This window comes from Anarhichas minor, unplaced genomic scaffold, assembly GCF_050575085.1.
Source record: "Anarhichas minor isolate MPS153535 unplaced genomic scaffold, ASM5057508v1 ptg000024l, whole genome shotgun sequence".
Lineage (NCBI taxonomy): Eukaryota > Metazoa > Chordata > Actinopteri > Perciformes > Anarhichadidae > Anarhichas > Anarhichas minor.
In genome coordinates, this window is record NW_027466470.1 from 7,456,784 (window position 1) to 7,475,759 (window position 18,976).

Consider the following 18,976-nt stretch of genomic DNA (forward strand, 5'->3'; position numbering starts at 1 on the left):
AGTTCTTGAATCTTCGAGTCTTGTATTCTTGTATGAAATATGACATACAAATAAAGTTTTTATAAATATTACCCATCAAACCCTGCGTTCTCATCAAGTTTATGTATAATTTAAAGAAAAGACAAAAATCTGTTTAAGAGAGTGTTTATTAGATAAATCGTGATATACTAAAATACAAAAATAATTTAACATAGAACATGTATATAAAAAAATGTATTAATTTAAAATAATTAATTATACTCCAGTGTTTATATTCATACATTGAAATAGCTGCAAAGTCATTTAATTTGTTAGAAGTCTTTTAGTACACTTGTGAGACGTTTCATCTTCTCTTCCATGATTCTCTTGTTGGTTTCCGTCTCCTCCAACAGCTGACGCATCTCCTCCTCCACTTCAAACACCTGAAGAAGACACACACATACACAACTCTTTATTTTCATTTTATAATAGTTAAATATAAGAACCTTTTTGAATGGCGAAGAAGGTAAAACACTAGAAAATCACACTACTGTACAATATCAAACATTACAGACTATTTGTAGTGTATTTACCACACACTGATCAATCCTCATCCACATTAGAGTTGAGGGCTAGACTAGGATTTTGTTCATATATGTCACATATGAACACGCTGGCACAAAGCCAGAAAACTATCCTAGTGTGTACATTTTACCTTCTGATTGGCTTGTTCAATCCGTTTCTGCTTCTCATTCGCCAGTCGAAGCAGCTCAGCTTGATGGGTAACCTGGCCGGACTCCAGCTGTCGACGAAATGCATCATCCACACAGTGCAACTTCTCTACTGCATCTCTGCAAGACAAACAACAAATAAAACATAATGTTATAGAAGACACTTGGGTGTCACGCTAACTGCCCGGGTACAATAACATTTCTAGGGTGGACGGCCCCAGAAGAGAATCACTGACATAAACATAAACTAATATTGTGTTTATCTTCCGCTTCTGTCTCAGCGGATCTAATACACCCTGATCAGGATTTGACGACAGACTTCATAACTAATATGGTATTACTATTATGAATCTTCAAAGTTTTCTAGCTTTTGGGTTTGCGAGAGGGAAGGAGGAGCCATGATTAATGATAGTCTAAAAAAAACAAAAAACATGTGGGCTATTAGAACCGAGACTTGATAACTACACATTGGCCCCAAATGTAACAGAACAGCAGATTTTTGCTTGGATGTGTTGTATCATACTTGTGCGCCTCTGTTGCTTTGTCTCTTTCTTCCAGCAGCAAACGTTCCTTGGAATCAAAGTTTTCCTTCATGCGCTTCACCTGGTTCTCCAGCTGAGTCAGCAGGTCTGCCTTCGCCTGCCACTTCTTACTGGAATCACTGGTAGAAAAAATAGATATGGAGTAATAGAAAAAAAACTCAACTTGATGATGGAGAAGAAACAGATCTGATCAGGAAGACGTTAGGGGGAGCTGGTTCAGGTCATGAGCCGTAGTGGTCTTTACTCTAAACAGTACAACATCAGTTATTCATATTAAATAATACTTCCAAATTACTTTTTTCCAGGCATATCTATGTTTGTAGCTACTATATATCTAGTAATCTGTGTGTGCTTGTGATGGGACACTTGCCTGTAAACTCTTCTGATCTCCTCAAGCTCCGCCTCCTTGTCCTCCAGCTGCTGTTTCAGCTCCTCCTTGCGCAGGCTTACATGCTCCAGCCGTTCCCTCAGCTCAGCCTGCTGAGCAGTTTCCTCCTCCAGCTGCTGCTGGAAACTCTTCTGGGCCTTGACCGCTTCCTCACTCAGCCTACGGATCTGATCATCGCGCTGCTGCAGGGTCTAGACAGCAGGAAGACGGAGAAATGGCTTCAGTATGTTCCACGATAAAAACAGAAAGCGTGTCGATAGAAATACAGAAACACCCATAAACCAGTCACATAGTAATGTTCATGTTAAAATGCACAAATACAAACGTTGAAGCAGTAACCTTGTGCCTTCATCATTTCAAGTGTTGTTTGTAAAAATAAATGTTATTTCCCACTACCTCTTTGAGTCTGCGGATGGTCTCTGTCTGGTCATCAATGATTTTGGTTTTGATTTTTAGGGCATCGTTGTCACTCTCGCTCCGTTTCTTCTGAGTCTCCAGCTCAGCGCTCAGCACCTCTATCCTCGCCTCCAGGCGTCCACGATCCTGAGCCAAAGACGCTCCTTGTAAAGACAAGTACATCAAATTGTAAATTGGATTTCTTTGGAAGGTCTACTGTCTACCGAGTGTGTTTCTCACAAATAACCACTAGATGACAGGCTTTACTTGTTACAAATTAAATAAAACATTAGCACATACAGTATTAAGCCAAACAGCTAATGTCTCCTTCATGCTGACTCTAAAGTGAGTGACTCACTCTGCTGGCCAATATAAAAGAGTTGGACTCAAGAGAAAACCTGTACTAGTGTCCAATGAGCAACTAAAACTAGTTGTCAAAGTGTTCCATGTACTAAAAGGCTCATTCTAAGTGGGGAACATATGTCTCCTGGTCGCCTCCCACCTTGTTGAGCGAGCTCCTGGCCCCAGATCCTCCTCTCCGCCCTGAGGCCATCGATCACCGACTCCTGAGCTGTCAGCTGAGACAACAGTCGAGCCGTGTCCTTCTTGAGCAACTCGAGCTGCAGACCGAGATGCCGGTCCTGCCCCACCTCTGTTTCCAAGGAATGCAGACGGTTCTGGCAGAGGGACAGAAACAGACAGACAGAGACAGAGAGAGAGAGATTATTAATGATCAACAGCCATCTGTCATGGCTGACAGATGGAAAGGCAGCTGGACCATTCAGCATTCATGAGGTCTTAAAAGTCTCCTAAAGGCTCAGGCTGAACAATATGACGGATGCCCAGAACTGCTTATCTCTATTGTATCTTGTATACAGTGTTGGGCAGTAGAGGGGCTACATGTAGTGGCGTTACTATTTCAATAACATTTCTCAGCAACGTGGTGCGGGTGTCGCCGTTTTCTGAATTAAATAGCTTTTTAGTCGCTCAGCTCTTTTATTGATCAAGTAGTGAGGTAGCGTCCACACAAGCTACATTTTCCCGAGTTTTCTCCTGCGGTCTGAAATAAAACTGCTAGGGGATCAGTATGTGTATGTATAGCTGACAGCAGGGGTGGACTGGGACAAATAAACAGCGACGATGACATCGCGTCTCTCTGCTGCAGGAAATACAGACGAGCGAGCTTGTGTTTACTTCATGAAAAGGTGGCAGAGGGTGAGAACAGGGAGGAATTGATCCAGAGGGAGTTGCACATTCACTGTTTAGTTATATTAATATGCTACAGACAGAGTAGTACCTGGACATAAGTGCAAGGCAGGTGTATATTCTATAGTATTAAGGAGTATGATTGTATAGCTTTGATGTAGTTAAACTACTTTTGCCATGTTGCTGCAGCTTAGCTTGAAGAATTTCTCCCGAAAGTAGTTTCAGTGTATCGAAGCTTCATTTCAGCTTCACTGGTAGCTTAGCTCACTATACTTTACAAGTAGCTCGCCCAACACTGCTTATAATGTGATTTTTCGCTCCTGATCAGAGAATTTATTCTAAATAATTCAGTCAGATCTCACTCTTTTACTTTAATGCTGTACCTTTAGATCAGTGACAGCATCTCTCTTGGCTTTGATGAGATCAGTGATGCGGGTCTTCTGTTCTTTGACCATGGCGGTGAGCTCCTGCACCAGAGAACCTGATTTCTTCTCCCTCTGCTGGGTCTGGGCGAGGCTTGCCTTGAGCCCCAACAGCTGTGCAGTCATCTGATCACAAGCCTCCTTCACCTGCAGAAGCAGAGCGAGGACGTGGAATGGAAGGAGAGTTGAACAGAGTGAAGCACTTTGATTGGAGCATTACCTGACTTGACATTGTGATCAGTCAATGTCACATTCTGACAGAAAATGTTTCAGAGGTACGTATCTAAAGAAAGCTATTTTTTAAAGGTTTCCACTCGCCAGCGTTCGACTCACAATCTGCATCTTATTCAGACTTTTACCGAAAGGTCAAAGGTTGAAGCCTTTCAGTAGAAAATTGTGTGAGCGGTAGCAATCAAGAGAAGATTACATTTTGTGCAGAATGAATTAATCAATTCTGTAACCATAAAGAGAAGATCGATTCTAATACAATCCTTTTGTATAACTTTCTTTCTGTGTCAATTACAGACTAATTGTCCAGAGTCAAACGACCCTAATTCAATCTCAGCGTTCACATTAACGCTAAATCTATGTAGATTGGGGTCAATTCCAGGTCAATCATTTCACTTTTTACTGGACACAGTAATACTTTATCAGCTTAACTGTACAGAGAATGTAGAGTCAAATTTAAGACAACACTTCAGTGATTACAGGCCATCTGTATGGCATGACTCCATCTTTAAATCAGACCTCAGAGAAGCGAGCGGCCTCGATGGTTAGCGCCATGCGGAACTCGTCTTCCAGAGCAGCGTACTGTTTCCTGCCCTCTGCCAGTTTCTCCTGCAGCTCCACCTCCTTGTGGCCGTGTCTCTGTTCCACTGACGCAACTTCTTTCGCCACTGCCTCTCTGAAATCTGCCCCGCCAGGCTGCAACCGCAAATCCAGCTGTCTTCTGTGAAACAATACAAACGAGCATGGTAAACTGAGCTGTTTCTAAAGGCTGCTGGGGGCCTTAACACAAATAGGATGGCATGCAAATGGGAATATGTGGGTCATAACATGAAATTCCAACTGTATATTTAAAATAAATCCAGTAAGTTGAGGACTCAAATTTGAACATTTTGCAATAAAGAGTATAAATGCTAAATGTGCCTAACGGGCAGCCACATGGCATGAAATAAATATCCACTAGTAAATATTTAAAAAGGTAATTATTTTAATCTTTAATTTAGATCCAGCAGATGTATGAAGTCATTTTGCTACAAATAGAAAGTAGTTACCAATATTAAATATTAAATCCCCCGAAAACTTAGTTTTTCAAATCTTAGAGATTAGGTTCACCTTTTTCCAAGTCTTTATTATAACAATAGTGCTCCTGTTTGTACCTCTATCATTAAAAGATCTCCTCTCAAGCAATATAAGAGATTGGGTACAAAATCAAAAGTCCTCGTTTTGTGAAAAACTGTATTCAAAGGTTTATATGCGACTAATATGAGGCTGCAGCACACTGAGCTTATCAGACAGCCTTTTAAGTAGGAAATTCCCTCTTTGCACTACCTAGACAGTGGTGTTTTTGTTGAGCTGTAGAGGAGAGAGAGCAACAGAAAGAAGGAATTTCATACTAACACTCTTACCAGTGATCCAGAATACAACCCTGCAGGTGTACCTGTGCTCTTGCTCCCTGGATGCCAGCAGTTCATGCAGCTGCTGCATTTTGTCTTTGTGGTGACGCACTGAGGCTCTCTGGATGTCCGACTCTCTCTTCAGAGCTGCTGCCTTGTTCTCCAGCTCCTGGTGCCGCTTCATCTGAGGAAGGTCGGCACATGTTTTGTACCGTGTTTTATTAGATACTGTCAGAGCTGAATGTACTCTCTCTGCTGCACGCTTTCATCTGGCTGCATACATTCCCTCTGCAGGAGAGATCACTGAGCTACTGCGCTGGTTTAATGACAAATAATAGTGACATCGGGAGTTAACGTGCTCGGTTGTAAGTAACAGAAACAGCATGACATTTTCAGATGTGTATGACTCTAAATAGCTCTGATTTCCTGACTGAATGAACACCATCTGTATCACAACGGTGATACAGGAGTTCTCGGGTATAATAAACCAACTACTGTACCTGCTCAGCCTGCTGGCGAGCCCCGAGTGCCTCTCCATGGGAGAAGCTTTCCTCCAGTCTGCGCAGTGCAGTCTTGTGTTGTTCTTCACTGCTGCGGGCCTGTTTCACATGCTGGGTTAGGGACCGACACCTCCCCTCCAGCTCCTCAACACGAGTCTGCAGTTCAGAGCGACCCGATCGCTCCTTTAGCAACAATTCTTTCAGTCTGTGTGGGTAGAACGCATGATAAGAGCAGCAGGAGTAATACCCTGAATGACTGGTATAGGCAACCACTATCAATTTTGTGGTGCCCTTGATTGACCCGTGTTTTATTGCCTGCTGTTAAAAATGTGATAGCTTGTAAACTTGAAGAAATATGACATTACAACAGAGTCAAAACCTTATTGTAAGGAAGAGAAAATGGAAATATGAAAATACATATAAAAGGGCTGTCTGGTAGTTGCCCCTTCTTTAATTAGCCCTGGTGAGTCATTTCACTGTAAGCCTGATGAGTGAGGGAGTCAACAGTCGCTGCCGTGCTCAGTGTCATTACACAGTGACAGTTCAGATTGATTCATGTAATGCAGCCGACATATGCCCGTCAACAAGCTTCTAATTACGACCATAATGCAGATTTATCTCAGCAGGTTTGATGCTTACAATACTTACTCCTGGCTCTATGTGTGCAGTGTCAAAGCCAAACGGTCTCACATATAGGAGTACAGGTTTGGGTGCGTAGGTTAATGATGTTTATACGAATAGCTTTAACATCGAAGGCAGCTGCAGGCCTACTTTAGGGCTTTGGAGTAATGGAGCCAAAATGTGTGCTTGATTTGATGAGAGGCTACAGGACAATGATAGTGAGGACTTTTAATGGTGGGATGGATACTCATTGTTCGAGAATGAGACAGGCAGCGCGCCCTGATCTCAGGAGAGCCAACACAAAAGATGAAGAGGGCTGAAATGGATGAGAATCCATTATGCAGTTGACAACCAAAATCCACAGAGACAAGTCCAATTATCCCTTTTACTCATGATACAGCGGGTAAAATAAGTATTGAACACGTCACCATTTTTCTCAGTAAATATATTTCTAAAGGTGCTATTGACATGAACCTTTCACCAGATGTCGGTAACAACCCAACTAATCCATACATACAAAGAAATGCAAACAAATTAGTTCAGAAATTAAGTTATGTGTAAAAAAATGGAATGACACAGGGAAAAAGTATTGAACACGCTTACTGAAATTGATTTAATACTTTGTACAAAAGCCTTTGCTGGTAATGACGGCTTCAAGACGCCTCCTGTATGGAGAAACTAGGCGCATGCATTGCTTAGGTGTGATTTTGGTCCATTCTTCCAAACAAACAGACTTCAAATCTTGAAGGTTCCGTGGGCCTCTTCTATGAACTCTGATCTTTAGTTCTTTCCATAGATTTTCTATTGGATTCAAGTCAGGTGATTGGCTGGGCCATTCTAGCAGCTTTATTTTATTTCTCTGAAACCAGTTGAGAGTTTCCTTGGCTGTGTGAAATGTCCACCCTCGTTTCATCTTCATCATCCTAGAATGGCCCAGATGATCACCTTTGAATCCAATAGAAAATCGATGGAAAGAACTAAAGATCAGAGTTCATAGAAGAGGCCCACGGAATCTTCAAGATTTGAAGTCTGTTTGTTTGGAATAATGGGTCAAAACCACACCTGAGCAATGCATGCGTCTAGTTTCTCCATACAGGAGGCGTCTTGAAGCCGTCATTACCAGGAAAGGCTTTTGTACGAAGTATTAAATCAATTTCAGTAAGCGTGTTCAATACTTTTTCCCTGTGTCATTCCATTTTTTTTTTTTACACATAACTTAATTTCTGAACTAATTTGTTTGCATTTATTTGTATGTATGGATTAGTTGGGTTGTTACCAACATCTGGTGAAGATTTCATGTCAATAGCACCTTTAGAAATATATTTACTGAGAAAAATGGTGACGTGTTCAATACTTATTTTACCCGCTGTATCTGCTTTAGAGCTACTGCACCGATTCATGTGGAAGTTTGTGTGCCAGCGAGCGTCCGTGTGTGTCCAGCCGGTTTTCCTCTTACCTGTCGGTGGTGTGCAGGGCCATGCTCTGTAGGTCTTTCTCCTCGCTGACCTTTGTCTGCAGGCACTTTCGATCCTCAGTTAGTTTCCTCACAGCCTGCTCAGCCTTCCAACGCCTCTCCCTTTCCTGGTCACGCTCTTCCACAATAGCCTAGCACATGCACATACACAAATGCTGAATACGGCATGAAAAATATAACATTGTCTGTTTCAAAGGGTTCAAGTATCGGTAACTTCCTCTAAAAAAACAATATTGATAAGCGCCAAGGATTTTTACACATCAAAGTCTGTTTACAGGTCTTAGGGAGTACCACTGCACATGTTTAAAACATTGCTTAAAGCATTTTGTGGCTCCACCGGGAGCTGAGTGAAATCAGATAAATTGCCTCAAGTGATTTGAGTCGGTGTCTCAAGGGTCTGAGGACTACAAGTGTGAAATGAAAAAATGTGGAGTTGTGGAGTTAGAAAGAGGAGAGTTTATCAGACCTCTGCATGAGGCTAGCAGCTCGAGGCTACACTAGCCGCTACTAGCATAGCACACCCAAATCTCAGACCAAATTAAGTATTCACGTCTTTATATCCATAGTGCACCTGTTAGAGGACCACAATGATTAACTAAAAACACAATTTTATTTTATGAAAGTATTTCTGATGACTTTAATAACCAAACAGACGGTGGACTCCCAAGTGTGATGTTATGTCTGATGTTTTGTGACCAAATCTTAAATAATGTATCATGAAGTATCATTGGAACCACTTGGGCGCTTCTTATTTTACATAACTGAATATGTATTCATGTCCTATTTTATTTTGTTCATATTTGTTGTGTGTGAAGCACAGTGAGCTTACATTGTATGAAATGTACTATACGAATACATTTGACTTGACTGGGACGTAGCTTAAGTCAGTTTTTTTAGGTTATTGACGAGAGTTTCTCAGAATGAGCAAAAAGTCTAACGGAAAGTGTTGATGGTGTTTGTTATTATCTTCGTTTTATGGGTATCTATTATTCTGTTCCTGTATGTGCATGTTGTTTTGTATTAGTTTTGTGCAAAATAAAAATTAAGTATGCTTTCACAGAGACCCGGAGGATGTCTATGCTCCTCTTGTACAAAGACATAACCTTCTTCATATTACATTCAAGCTGTTGTTCAGACCACAGGTGAGCGATCCATGTCGTACCCTGTAGGTTTCCTCCTCAGCGGACTTGGTTTTCATGCTGCCTGAGGCCTCAGCAGCTCTCACAGGTCCTCTCCTCATCAGCCCCGCTGAGGCTGTACCCCCTAGGCCGCCAGCCGGCCTCCCGTGCCCCTCAGCAGACTTTAAACTCCTCTGTTTATGATTCTCCTGATCACTGCACATAAAACAAATCACCAGTATTGGACAAGCTGTAAAATTGATATACAACAGCCCTCAAGCTTAAGTCTGGCTCAATAAAGGTCAAAGCAGACAACTTGCTCACTATTATAGGTAAGCAAAGTTTGAACAACTTTGAATTGAATTTGGAGTTTATATTTCAAAATCACCTTGCCTCTGATGAGGACAGTTGGGCTTACTTAAGTTAAATGACTACGTCCTGAACATGTCATCAGTGGCTGATGAAGCAAGATGAGGGGGTAGACCACTGAAGCACGGTCGTTAATCATGGGACTCAGATGGCAGTTGTAATATCTAACAGAGAGGAGGAAACTTCACCACATCGCTCAGAGAAGAAAACGTATCACCGCCTTCCAGCTGAGACGTAAAAGGGTTTCCTTTATCTTCAAGATACCTGATAATATTACGTTGATGCATGCTGTTCAAAATGGAAATACTCATTGCTGCATTTTGTGTTTGATTATCACTTTGTCAATTACACCATCATAAACACTTGTGATGAATTTTAGGCTTTGTGTGGGTGGAATTCAGCTACTATAACAAAATCAGGGAAAACACACGTTAATATGACGGCAAAACAAATTATTCTTAAAGTCGTTAACCTGACAACTGAAACGTCTTTTTTGTGCAGAGATATTTCGGTGTAAAATCACCTGTCTGATCTCCGGCCCTTGATCTTCTTGGGGGTCGTCCTCGATGATATGCTGTTACGATGTTTGGGGATCCTGGTGCGCCTCCTGTTGTCCTTCCCGCTGTCACACTCACTCTCTGACGTGCGGTCAGTGTCCCTCTTGGCTTTCCGTACCGTTGCCCCAGAATGAGCAGGGCTACTGGATTTGTCACCGACAGGAGCCTGGTTAAAAATTGCAGAAATACTCAAAATATGTGACAACTACCTGTTTGCATGAATACAAACTAAATTATAAATGAATAAAACACAGGATATATTTGATAGACATATCAGCAACATGAATAGTAACGCTTAGAAAAAACAACTTGTGAATCTAATTCAAACATAAAAACGTCACACTAAAAGGTAAAGAAAATATAACTGTGCTATCAAAGCTGGGCTGCTGCCTGGAAACCACGAATACTTAATCTAGAACTGACAAATGAAGCAGATCCCAAAGGCATCTTTAGGGAAAAATGCTGAAATACTCCAGTTTCTAATATCATATGTGATTTATAACCTATTTTGTAAAAGAGGACCATTACCTATGCAGGCTAAGTACTGCTGTTTTTTTTAATCTAAATAAAATCCATCAATGTTTTTTTCTTCACCCACTCTCACCTGCTGTATACCTCACACAAATAAGTCTTAATTATTGACTTAATGGCTTTTGGCAGTGTAAAATAAGCACCTTCTGGATGAGCTGGGACATCTGGTGCTCCAGTTTCCTGATGCGTTGTTCGTTAACTGGGTCTGCTGGATTGGCCACAGTGGAGCGAACCTGTACAACCGGACCTGCGATCGCTTCGGAGGCAATCCGCTGACGAAACTGGGTCAGCACCTCATCGATGCGGGGTGTGGTGAGAGTGACATCTTCTCTAACCTGCAATGGAAACTTAAACTTGCTTTTTTTTCATTTTGTTGTGTTACACTGCAGCTGGTTTTGCTGGAGAAAAACATGCATTTTGCCATCTGGTGCAATGAATTTAAGATTTAACTTTTAATAAGCAACTTATTGGTAAGATATTAGATTCCTTAACTTCCATTTTCTTGGCATAAATCCACTATATTACATTGAAAAGGTGTACAGCCTAGCTGCGTAACCGATACCCCCTCCCACCTTACTGTCAGCCTATCCCAGGGGAAGAGCACTCTTACCTTTAGGAGACTACGGGAACCCCATCATAGTTGCATTAAATCGACTAATCAATTGGTGTATTAATTATTTTAACAGCAAGATAGTTTCTAGGGTGTAGCGTGTCTCGGACATTATTGGTGGATACCTCAACAACATAATATTTCAGCCATTCAGTGACCACTGGGAATCTGCTATTTGCAAGCACTACTTTGGCTGTATGATGACACAGTGGCTCAATGATCAGCACCATCACTTCACAGCAAGGTTTCCTAGTTAAATAAGTCTCCCAAAGACTTTCAATATACAATACTGACCTTTTTTCTGTTAACATTTTGGGAAAGTAAGGACAGGCTCTGCAGTGGAAGATCATACGTTTTTTCATGCATTTGTATATGAATTTTCCAAACACGCGTCCGATTTTATCGTGCTACATATACATGTTGTAAATGAATGCCGCGTGTTCTTCTGTGACTATGTGTTGACATTTCTATGCTGCCATGTTGGCCAGATGTGTGTTTCAAAATTCTTCCTGGTTAAATAAATGTTGAATTAAGAAAAAATTTAACTTGAAGATGGTATTTTAAATGAAATATAATCGTATAAATATAAGGCTACTGATGGTGGTATGGCATCAAAACTTACCGCTTCATTGTGACTAGTATCCGAGGACAGCAGGAGGTCCACATAGTCCTCCAGACCGGGGATATCACAGGGACTACCTAGACCTAGATGTGATGGATTTCCCAGCCGGTCCAGACCATCCAGAGCAGAGATCTGTGGCAACGACTGAATAACAATCTCTCTGTAACCTGCAGCAAGACAGACACACATGCATTACAAAAACCTGACAAGGAAAGAGCTGCAAGACCGTCCACGAACTCCATTATATATATTAGTGTCACATTAGTAGTTTATGGCTTGGCTAAAGCAGCAGGTGTTAGAGTGGTTATGTTGCACAACATCAAATAATCTATATCTTAATGACTAACTTCTCCTCTGTGTGTACTATCCTCATATGCACTATGAGAACTGAGCACTAGAAGTGTAACTTCACATATTGACAGCAACGGTTGTAAGAATAATTTAAGTGTGTCCTCGTGGATTTAAATACTTGCTCTCAACAGCTACTGCTGTGAATTAATCATGAACTGGGAGATATGGATAATGAGTGCACAGCATAACTTAAAAGGAAAACACGGCAGAGATTTTACATTCATATGAATTCAGTCAATACAATTATGAAAATAAACCGACATAAGATGTGTAAAGAGATAAATATAGCAGTTATTACCATTTGTAACTGTCAACTACCACTGATTTCCATTGTGCTTTCATTATTATACAGAGAGAGAAAGAGAGAGAGAGATAGAGACAGAGAAAGAGACAGCGACAGAGAGAGAGAGGAGAAAAAAATCTGTCGTTTATAGCACACAAATCAAACCTATAAACTCAGTTGGCAGGTTAATCGCTATACTTTAATAAATCCTAGCTTCATGAGGATTGTATCGTTCAAACAGTTTTGAAGAATTTTAGTTCTGGAGTCTGTGGTGCTGCTGAATTGAGAGGTGTTTCTCATATTTAGTCTACCCTCATTAATAGAAATGCGGTGGACACAATAGCAAAATATAAAGCCTTAGAGCATTATAGAGCATTGTTTGGTAAGGTTATATGCAGGGCTGTCAATCTTATGCCAATATATTACACAGGTGTTGCAGATGCTTTTGTCCAGAGCACCTTACAATAAGCATGTTCAGGGATATACGTCTTAAAAAATTGGAAATACATCCCTCCCAAACAAACAACTACAAGCTTGTTGCATGTTTTTTTTGTGAGTAAAATATTCAAAATGGAAAGGTTGACTTTTTCTTTGAGGATCCAAAAAGACAAATTCTATCAAATGTTGAATAAATGAATTAAATGTATCACCCCTAATTGATATTTTGTATGACTTCACTTCGGTTTCATGCTCCAGTCCTTTCCCTTCTTGATGGGAATAACATAAAAGTAAGCTTGCTTGGTTCTAATGAGCATATTTTTGTGTTTAATAAGAGTGTGGGATGAGTAAGAAAGGAAAATAAGAAAATTACTGACAGATTGAAGTAGAAGTACACATAGGTATGTAGGCTGTGCATGAGGATGGGCATAGATGGATATATATACTCCTGAGTAAGTAAGTTTACCTGAGTAAATATCTACAGGTAATATTACAGTAATATTACAGTCCAACCACTAGTTACAACTTACCTGGTGACCTACACACAGTGTTGTCTCTGCCGTCCTGGCTCAAAGTGACCTCTCTTAAACTTTGCAATCCCAGCAGGCACTGCAGGAGGTGATCGATGTTGTCCAGATCGTTGCCGTGAAGACCGAGGTGCTTCAGCTTGTATTCCGTGCCATGAAGATACAACAAGCCTAAAAAAAGACATCAGGAATCAACAGTATTGACATGTCAGTCACTTGTTCATGTTTATATTTGAGCGCAGAGAAAGAATGACACAACAATGGTCAGTCGGTGTTCAACTCACCAGTGAGGTTGTTTATCTGATTGTAGGACAAGTTTAATCTTGTTAAGTTCACAAGGCCATTCAGTCCTGAGGTAAAGGGAGGGGACATTAACAACTGAGTGATTTCACAGCTCAAAGAGTCTGTAATGAAGAATTATTACTTGGAGAACACCCACAAAGCTGAAACATTTATCGTCAGAGTAAAACTGTGACAAAAGACTCACCTTCAACCTTGGTGATTAAGTTACAGGATAAATTTAAAGTCCTCAGGAAAGTGAGGGAACTTAGACCCTCAATCTTAGAAATGCGATTGGAGGAAAGGTCCAAGTGGCGTAGGTGCCAAGCGGAGGTCAGGCCCTCGATCCCCGGGATGTGATTGCAGTGCAGATTGAGTGATGTTACAGTGGGACTCAGGGGGACGTCCAGCAAACTAGGCAGAAAGAAACAAGGTGAAACGACAGATTCACCATGGACGAAAAAAAAGTGTAAAAAAAAAATCAAGGTAACATATACAAAAATATATTCAGTATATCTTAAATCTTGGGATATCTTGGGGTGTGAGCACCTAAAATGAAGAAAAATCTACTTCCCTCTTACAGGTTGTGAGCTTAATGTGGACATGAACTATGTGAATGACTTCTCTATCTCAGATTGTTTTAAGTATTTTATAAGGCTCCACTGAGGTAAAAGTATAACAGCTATATAAATATTTCTGCACTTTTACTAATGTTTTGAAGGCAACATTTAATGAATTCAACGTTTCATACAACTCAGTATGTGAACATGTGTCCAGTGAATAAAATAAACAAAAACAATGACGTTACCTTGTTATATTCTTGTCAAGAAGACTCAGCTCCTTGTCTCCCATAACGACGACATGCAGACAGTTATGTTACCGTTAATTACACGTTTGTAATGTAGACTGTGTAACCGTTAAGTAGTCTACAGGCTCATGGAACTTGCAAACACATCCCGAAAACCTTTAGCTAAGTTAACCTAGCATCCTAGCAAAAGTTTACTCGCGACCTAGCTCAGGAGGTTAACATTTACAAACAACAGTTACGGAAGCCGAAACAGCCAACAAGTGTTGTGTTGTATTTTCTAACAGCCAATGCCAGGATTCGTGCGTTTGTTTTTATTGTTTTGAGCCTCTTTTACTGTCGGATAATTGAAATAACCGCCTTTAGCATCGTACTTCCTGTTTATATGACGTAGTCAACGGTAACATCCGGGGCATCTGTGTTCAGACGCGTCATAGCCAGTGGAGGAATAATAACTCAGATAAGTACTAATACCACAGTGTAGAAATATACTCTGTTGCAAGTAAAAGTCCCGCATTCAAAACTGTATTTAGCTAGAAGTACACAAAAGTATCAGCATCAAAATATACTCAAAGTATGCCTAGAAGTAAAAGTACTCATTATGCAGAATGGCTCACTTCATAATCATATATTGACCTATTATATGACTGGATTATAGTGATGCGTCTAGTTAGCCTCCTTTATATACTGCTGGTAGCTTAATCTATAATAATATATCATAGTTTATTTGTTGACAATATTTTTTAATAATAATCTATATCTGTGAAATAAATAGCAGCTAATTTATAAATCAAATGCAGTTTTGTAAAAAGTACAATATTTTACTCTGAGATGTAGTGGAGTAGAAGTAACAAAACATATACATTTTCCTACTTGTTACTTTCCACCACTGGGTGTACTCTGTATATACTTGGAATAATGATATTGTTTTTTTTTACTGCACTAGGGGTAAACTTTAAAAAAGAGAAAATACACAAACATTGACTCTCCATTATGTAAACCATATACATTTTAAGTTTTACAGCATTTATTATAAATTTGCTAATTTCAGCCCCATGTTGTTAATCACTCACACATCATAACTATGTTTTTGTACCTGCTCCCTTCACTCCCTGTGTTTAACTGACATTGTTTCTTTGTGTTTACTCATCAGTTAAAATAAAGGACATATGGGTTTGCTTCCAGCTTTTCACATCTTCATTCTTGATTCTTTTTAAGCACCAGCTGCTTCCCTCAGAATTTGTACCCCCTTCCTGGCAGCAATCGCACATTAAAAAATCGGGCAAATACAGAGAGAAACAGACACCAATCGTTGCATGAAAAACACAATATTTTATGCCTGCTAAAGAAAAGATGTTTGTGTATAATAGAAATTATGCCTTTGTCTCAAAGCAACCATAACATTCTAGTCTTCAATTTAAATAACTCTTTGCTCTTCCTCTTGCCATTTGTGTGAACAACTGAATATGATCTCTGTTGTTTATTTATTTGTTAATTATTTATTGTCTATCTTTCTATGATGCCTCACAACCATACAGTAGAATCTTTAAGGGCACAGTATATTTAATACAACCAATACTAATAGGAATCTCCAAACCAGAATTGAAAAAAGCCAATAGAGAATCAATATTGGCTTTTGGCCGCTACAAAAAGTTATACAATATTATTTTTAAACTCTTGAAAGTGTCAAGTACACAAACAAATATGTGACAAATTATATCCACTTTAGTGTGAAGGGAAAAGTAATTTGAGTCAAAGTGAAATAATCAACTTTGACTACCAAGAACAAAGAGTTAGAAGGACTTTAGCTGATGACGGAATACTTTGACATTTTGTCATTATTCATGGAGGAATGTATTAAATATAAATAGCTCCTTATGCTGGCTTTCACTACGATATAATTTATAAAACTTGAACATTAGCTCTATCTTTGATTTAAAGGCCTGTGAAACAAAGCTTGCTGCAAGTTGTGTATCCTCGCTCAAGTATGGCTAATCACAGATGTATTATTAAGATCCTGACCCCTCTTGTACGCATAACTCCTCCAGCAGTGAAAGGCCGGTGATTGATTCAGTTCATCACACACTGAACATTGTCCATATTAGAGGAGCTGCATGACTGATCATTGTACTCACTGGCTGCTAGCCAGCGATGATAGAGCCAATTATACCTGAAAACCAGCCAATGGCCCTCCTTAACCTGTGAAAATTATGATCTGGTGCTAATGAAGTGAGTGAATTAAAAATGCCATCTGCTGCTGCCCCACCACCACTTATCGCTCATAAGCATGTAGTTTTCAAGGGCAATGCACTGAAAGAAATAGATGAATATTCTCAAAGCCAATTATAGAATAGGACAAATGTATAGGAATGCTATAATTAAACTTGAGTGGAGTGTACATTTAGCATCAACTTTATTTTCACCTTGCCACTCCCATTTGTTTCGAAAATGGTTTGACGGTGGAGAGGAAAGTTACTCAGAAGTAAGCTAGAGGCACCGTGATGTTTTACTTTGGCATAGCGTAACAATGACAATGCTAAACTGATCTGAAGGTTTAACGTTGACTGCCTTTATCATCTTAGTCTAGTGTGTTAGCATTTGATAGAACTACACACAAAGCACAGCTGAGGCTGAAGGGAATGCCAATTATTTTTTAATCATAAACTAAAGTATTGGACCAATTAAACGTACTACAATTCATCCTGAGGGACACATAGATCTGCGGGGTTGGAGGAAACATTCTTTACTTAAGTAAAGTTTCAAATACCATATTATAAAAATACTCCGTTAGAAGTCCTTCATTGACAATGTTACTTTAGTAAAAATATGCAAGTAAAATCAGGAAAATATACCAAGTACTGTACTCAATACAGAAAATGTGCTCTGTGACTGTTATTAACGATTATTATGTCTCTGCAGCAGTGACAGCCATGGCCGGTATTATGTTTTCGGGTTTGTCGTCCGGCATTCTCGTGAACGCGATATCTAAAAGAATTTGGCAAAAATGTTCAATTGGACTCAGAAATAGTGAGAAAAAAAAAAAAATAGTGAGAAAAGCTCAATGCAATGAATTAAATCGCATGAAAGTCCAACTACATCAAAATTGTACTTAATCTTCAGGGGAGCATGAATGGCTGAAGAAAAGTCCCATGACAATCCATCCAATAGTTGTTTAGATATTTCGACAGATAGGCATCTTCATCCCTACCTCCATGTTGCTTAAGTGTAGTCAGGTAGAAACTTTCCAATACGGCTTCTTGTGTCATACAAGGTTATTAAAAAGATTGTTTACGTTGTTTTTCAAGCTGTACGTAAATATAAATATTTTATCTACTGACCAGAAAACCAAACAAACACTGCATTTCCCCTCCCCGATTGTTTTAAAAAAAAACAAAGCCACAACACTCTGGCAGGCTGGTTTTTTTATGTTTTTTGGGAGGACCGGGTTTATTTCAAAAACTGCTATCATCCATAGCTGTACAACAGATGCAATGAATACAAATGATCCATAATAACAGCCACATTTTTTAACATGCTGATAGTAAAAAAATTGTAATTTTTTGTCAACCATAAACAGAATGTAAACAGAATTCAAAATGCATCTTATCATGTATAACGGATGACAAACAGTGTGGAGACATTCTGAATAAATTACATTTCAGTTAAATGTACGAACAAAGAAAAATCACATAACTATCAAGTCTTCTCTCGCTGCCAGCGTCCCGACTCGTCACAGTTTTCAATGCACAGAAACAGAACAAACATTACAACAAAAGAGGGCGTTTCATGATTCCTCCGACTGATAACGTAACTGTATTTTTATGCACAATACAGACCACAATATATTAAGAACACAATATATTGTCCTTACTTTCCAGAGAGGCAATCAGCTTGAAGGGCAATTATAGATTGCTCTTTGCAGGTGACCTTGCAGTCGTCTGAAGAATATTTATAACCAGCATTTAGATGAAGTACACACCAGGAGTGTCATGTTCTAATGAGGCAAACAAGCGAAAAAACAAGTTTGAAAAACTCTTCCTCTGCTGTCAGTCACCCCCGTCATCGCTTTCCTAAAATTTCAAATACACCTTCTTGATCAAGAAGGTTTTGCTGGCATCTGTTCTCCCTTCTTCTTGGACGGTAGGCTCCCTTTTTCCCCAACTTGAAAAGAAAGAGAATACAAGACAGACAGCAGTGATAATTAATATTAATACTATTTACTTTCACAGTAAACCTATGTAGAAAAGGTGGCTACATTATAAGCTGCTTTATCTGCAAGATGAAAAACAGAGGAGGGGTAGGGGCTGCGATCAACATTATAATAAACTAATGCTTTTGATATTACCTGCAACCACTGAGATGTGCACCTGAGGACAAGCAGTTCATTATGCTACCATCTTAACCATCATGTTCAGAGCGGCTGTAAAAGATTTCCCGTTATCAGGCACTTGAGGACAGCGGGGAGGAAAAGTCAGCCAAGAGGCAAATAAAATCTATCAAAGCTATTTGTTCATACAAAGAAAATCAGGGGATTTAAATGTCGTCTGATGCAGAGTGCGGATGAGACGGAGTCGTATCTCTGTGGCGCTTCAGACAGTCATCAGTGATAACTGCAGAGAAGCTGCCTTT

The 18,976-nt window shown here is 39.7% G+C and overlaps 1 protein-coding gene across 1 annotated transcript; it reads right to left on the minus strand.

Moving 5' to 3' along the window:
- Positions 1-128: 128 nt before the first annotated feature.
- lrrcc1 (leucine rich repeat and coiled-coil centrosomal protein 1) lies at positions 129-14,833 on the minus strand. Its single transcript, XM_076098566.1, has 19 exons — positions 14,351-14,833; positions 13,751-13,956; positions 13,548-13,613; positions 13,267-13,434; positions 11,665-11,831; positions 10,576-10,767; positions 9,868-10,067; positions 9,020-9,191; positions 7,840-7,988; positions 5,763-5,967; positions 5,307-5,446; positions 4,391-4,592; positions 3,605-3,790; positions 2,518-2,692; positions 2,016-2,179; positions 1,602-1,810; positions 1,213-1,350; positions 674-809; positions 129-401 (listed from the first exon to the last, which is right to left on the minus strand). Exons 1-19 carry the CDS (start codon positions 14,392-14,394, stop codon positions 291-293), a joined length of 3,030 nt encoding a protein of 1,009 aa, XP_075954681.1. The 5' UTR covers positions 14,395-14,833; the 3' UTR covers positions 129-290.
- Between the last annotated feature and the right edge of the window lie 4,143 nt (positions 14,834-18,976).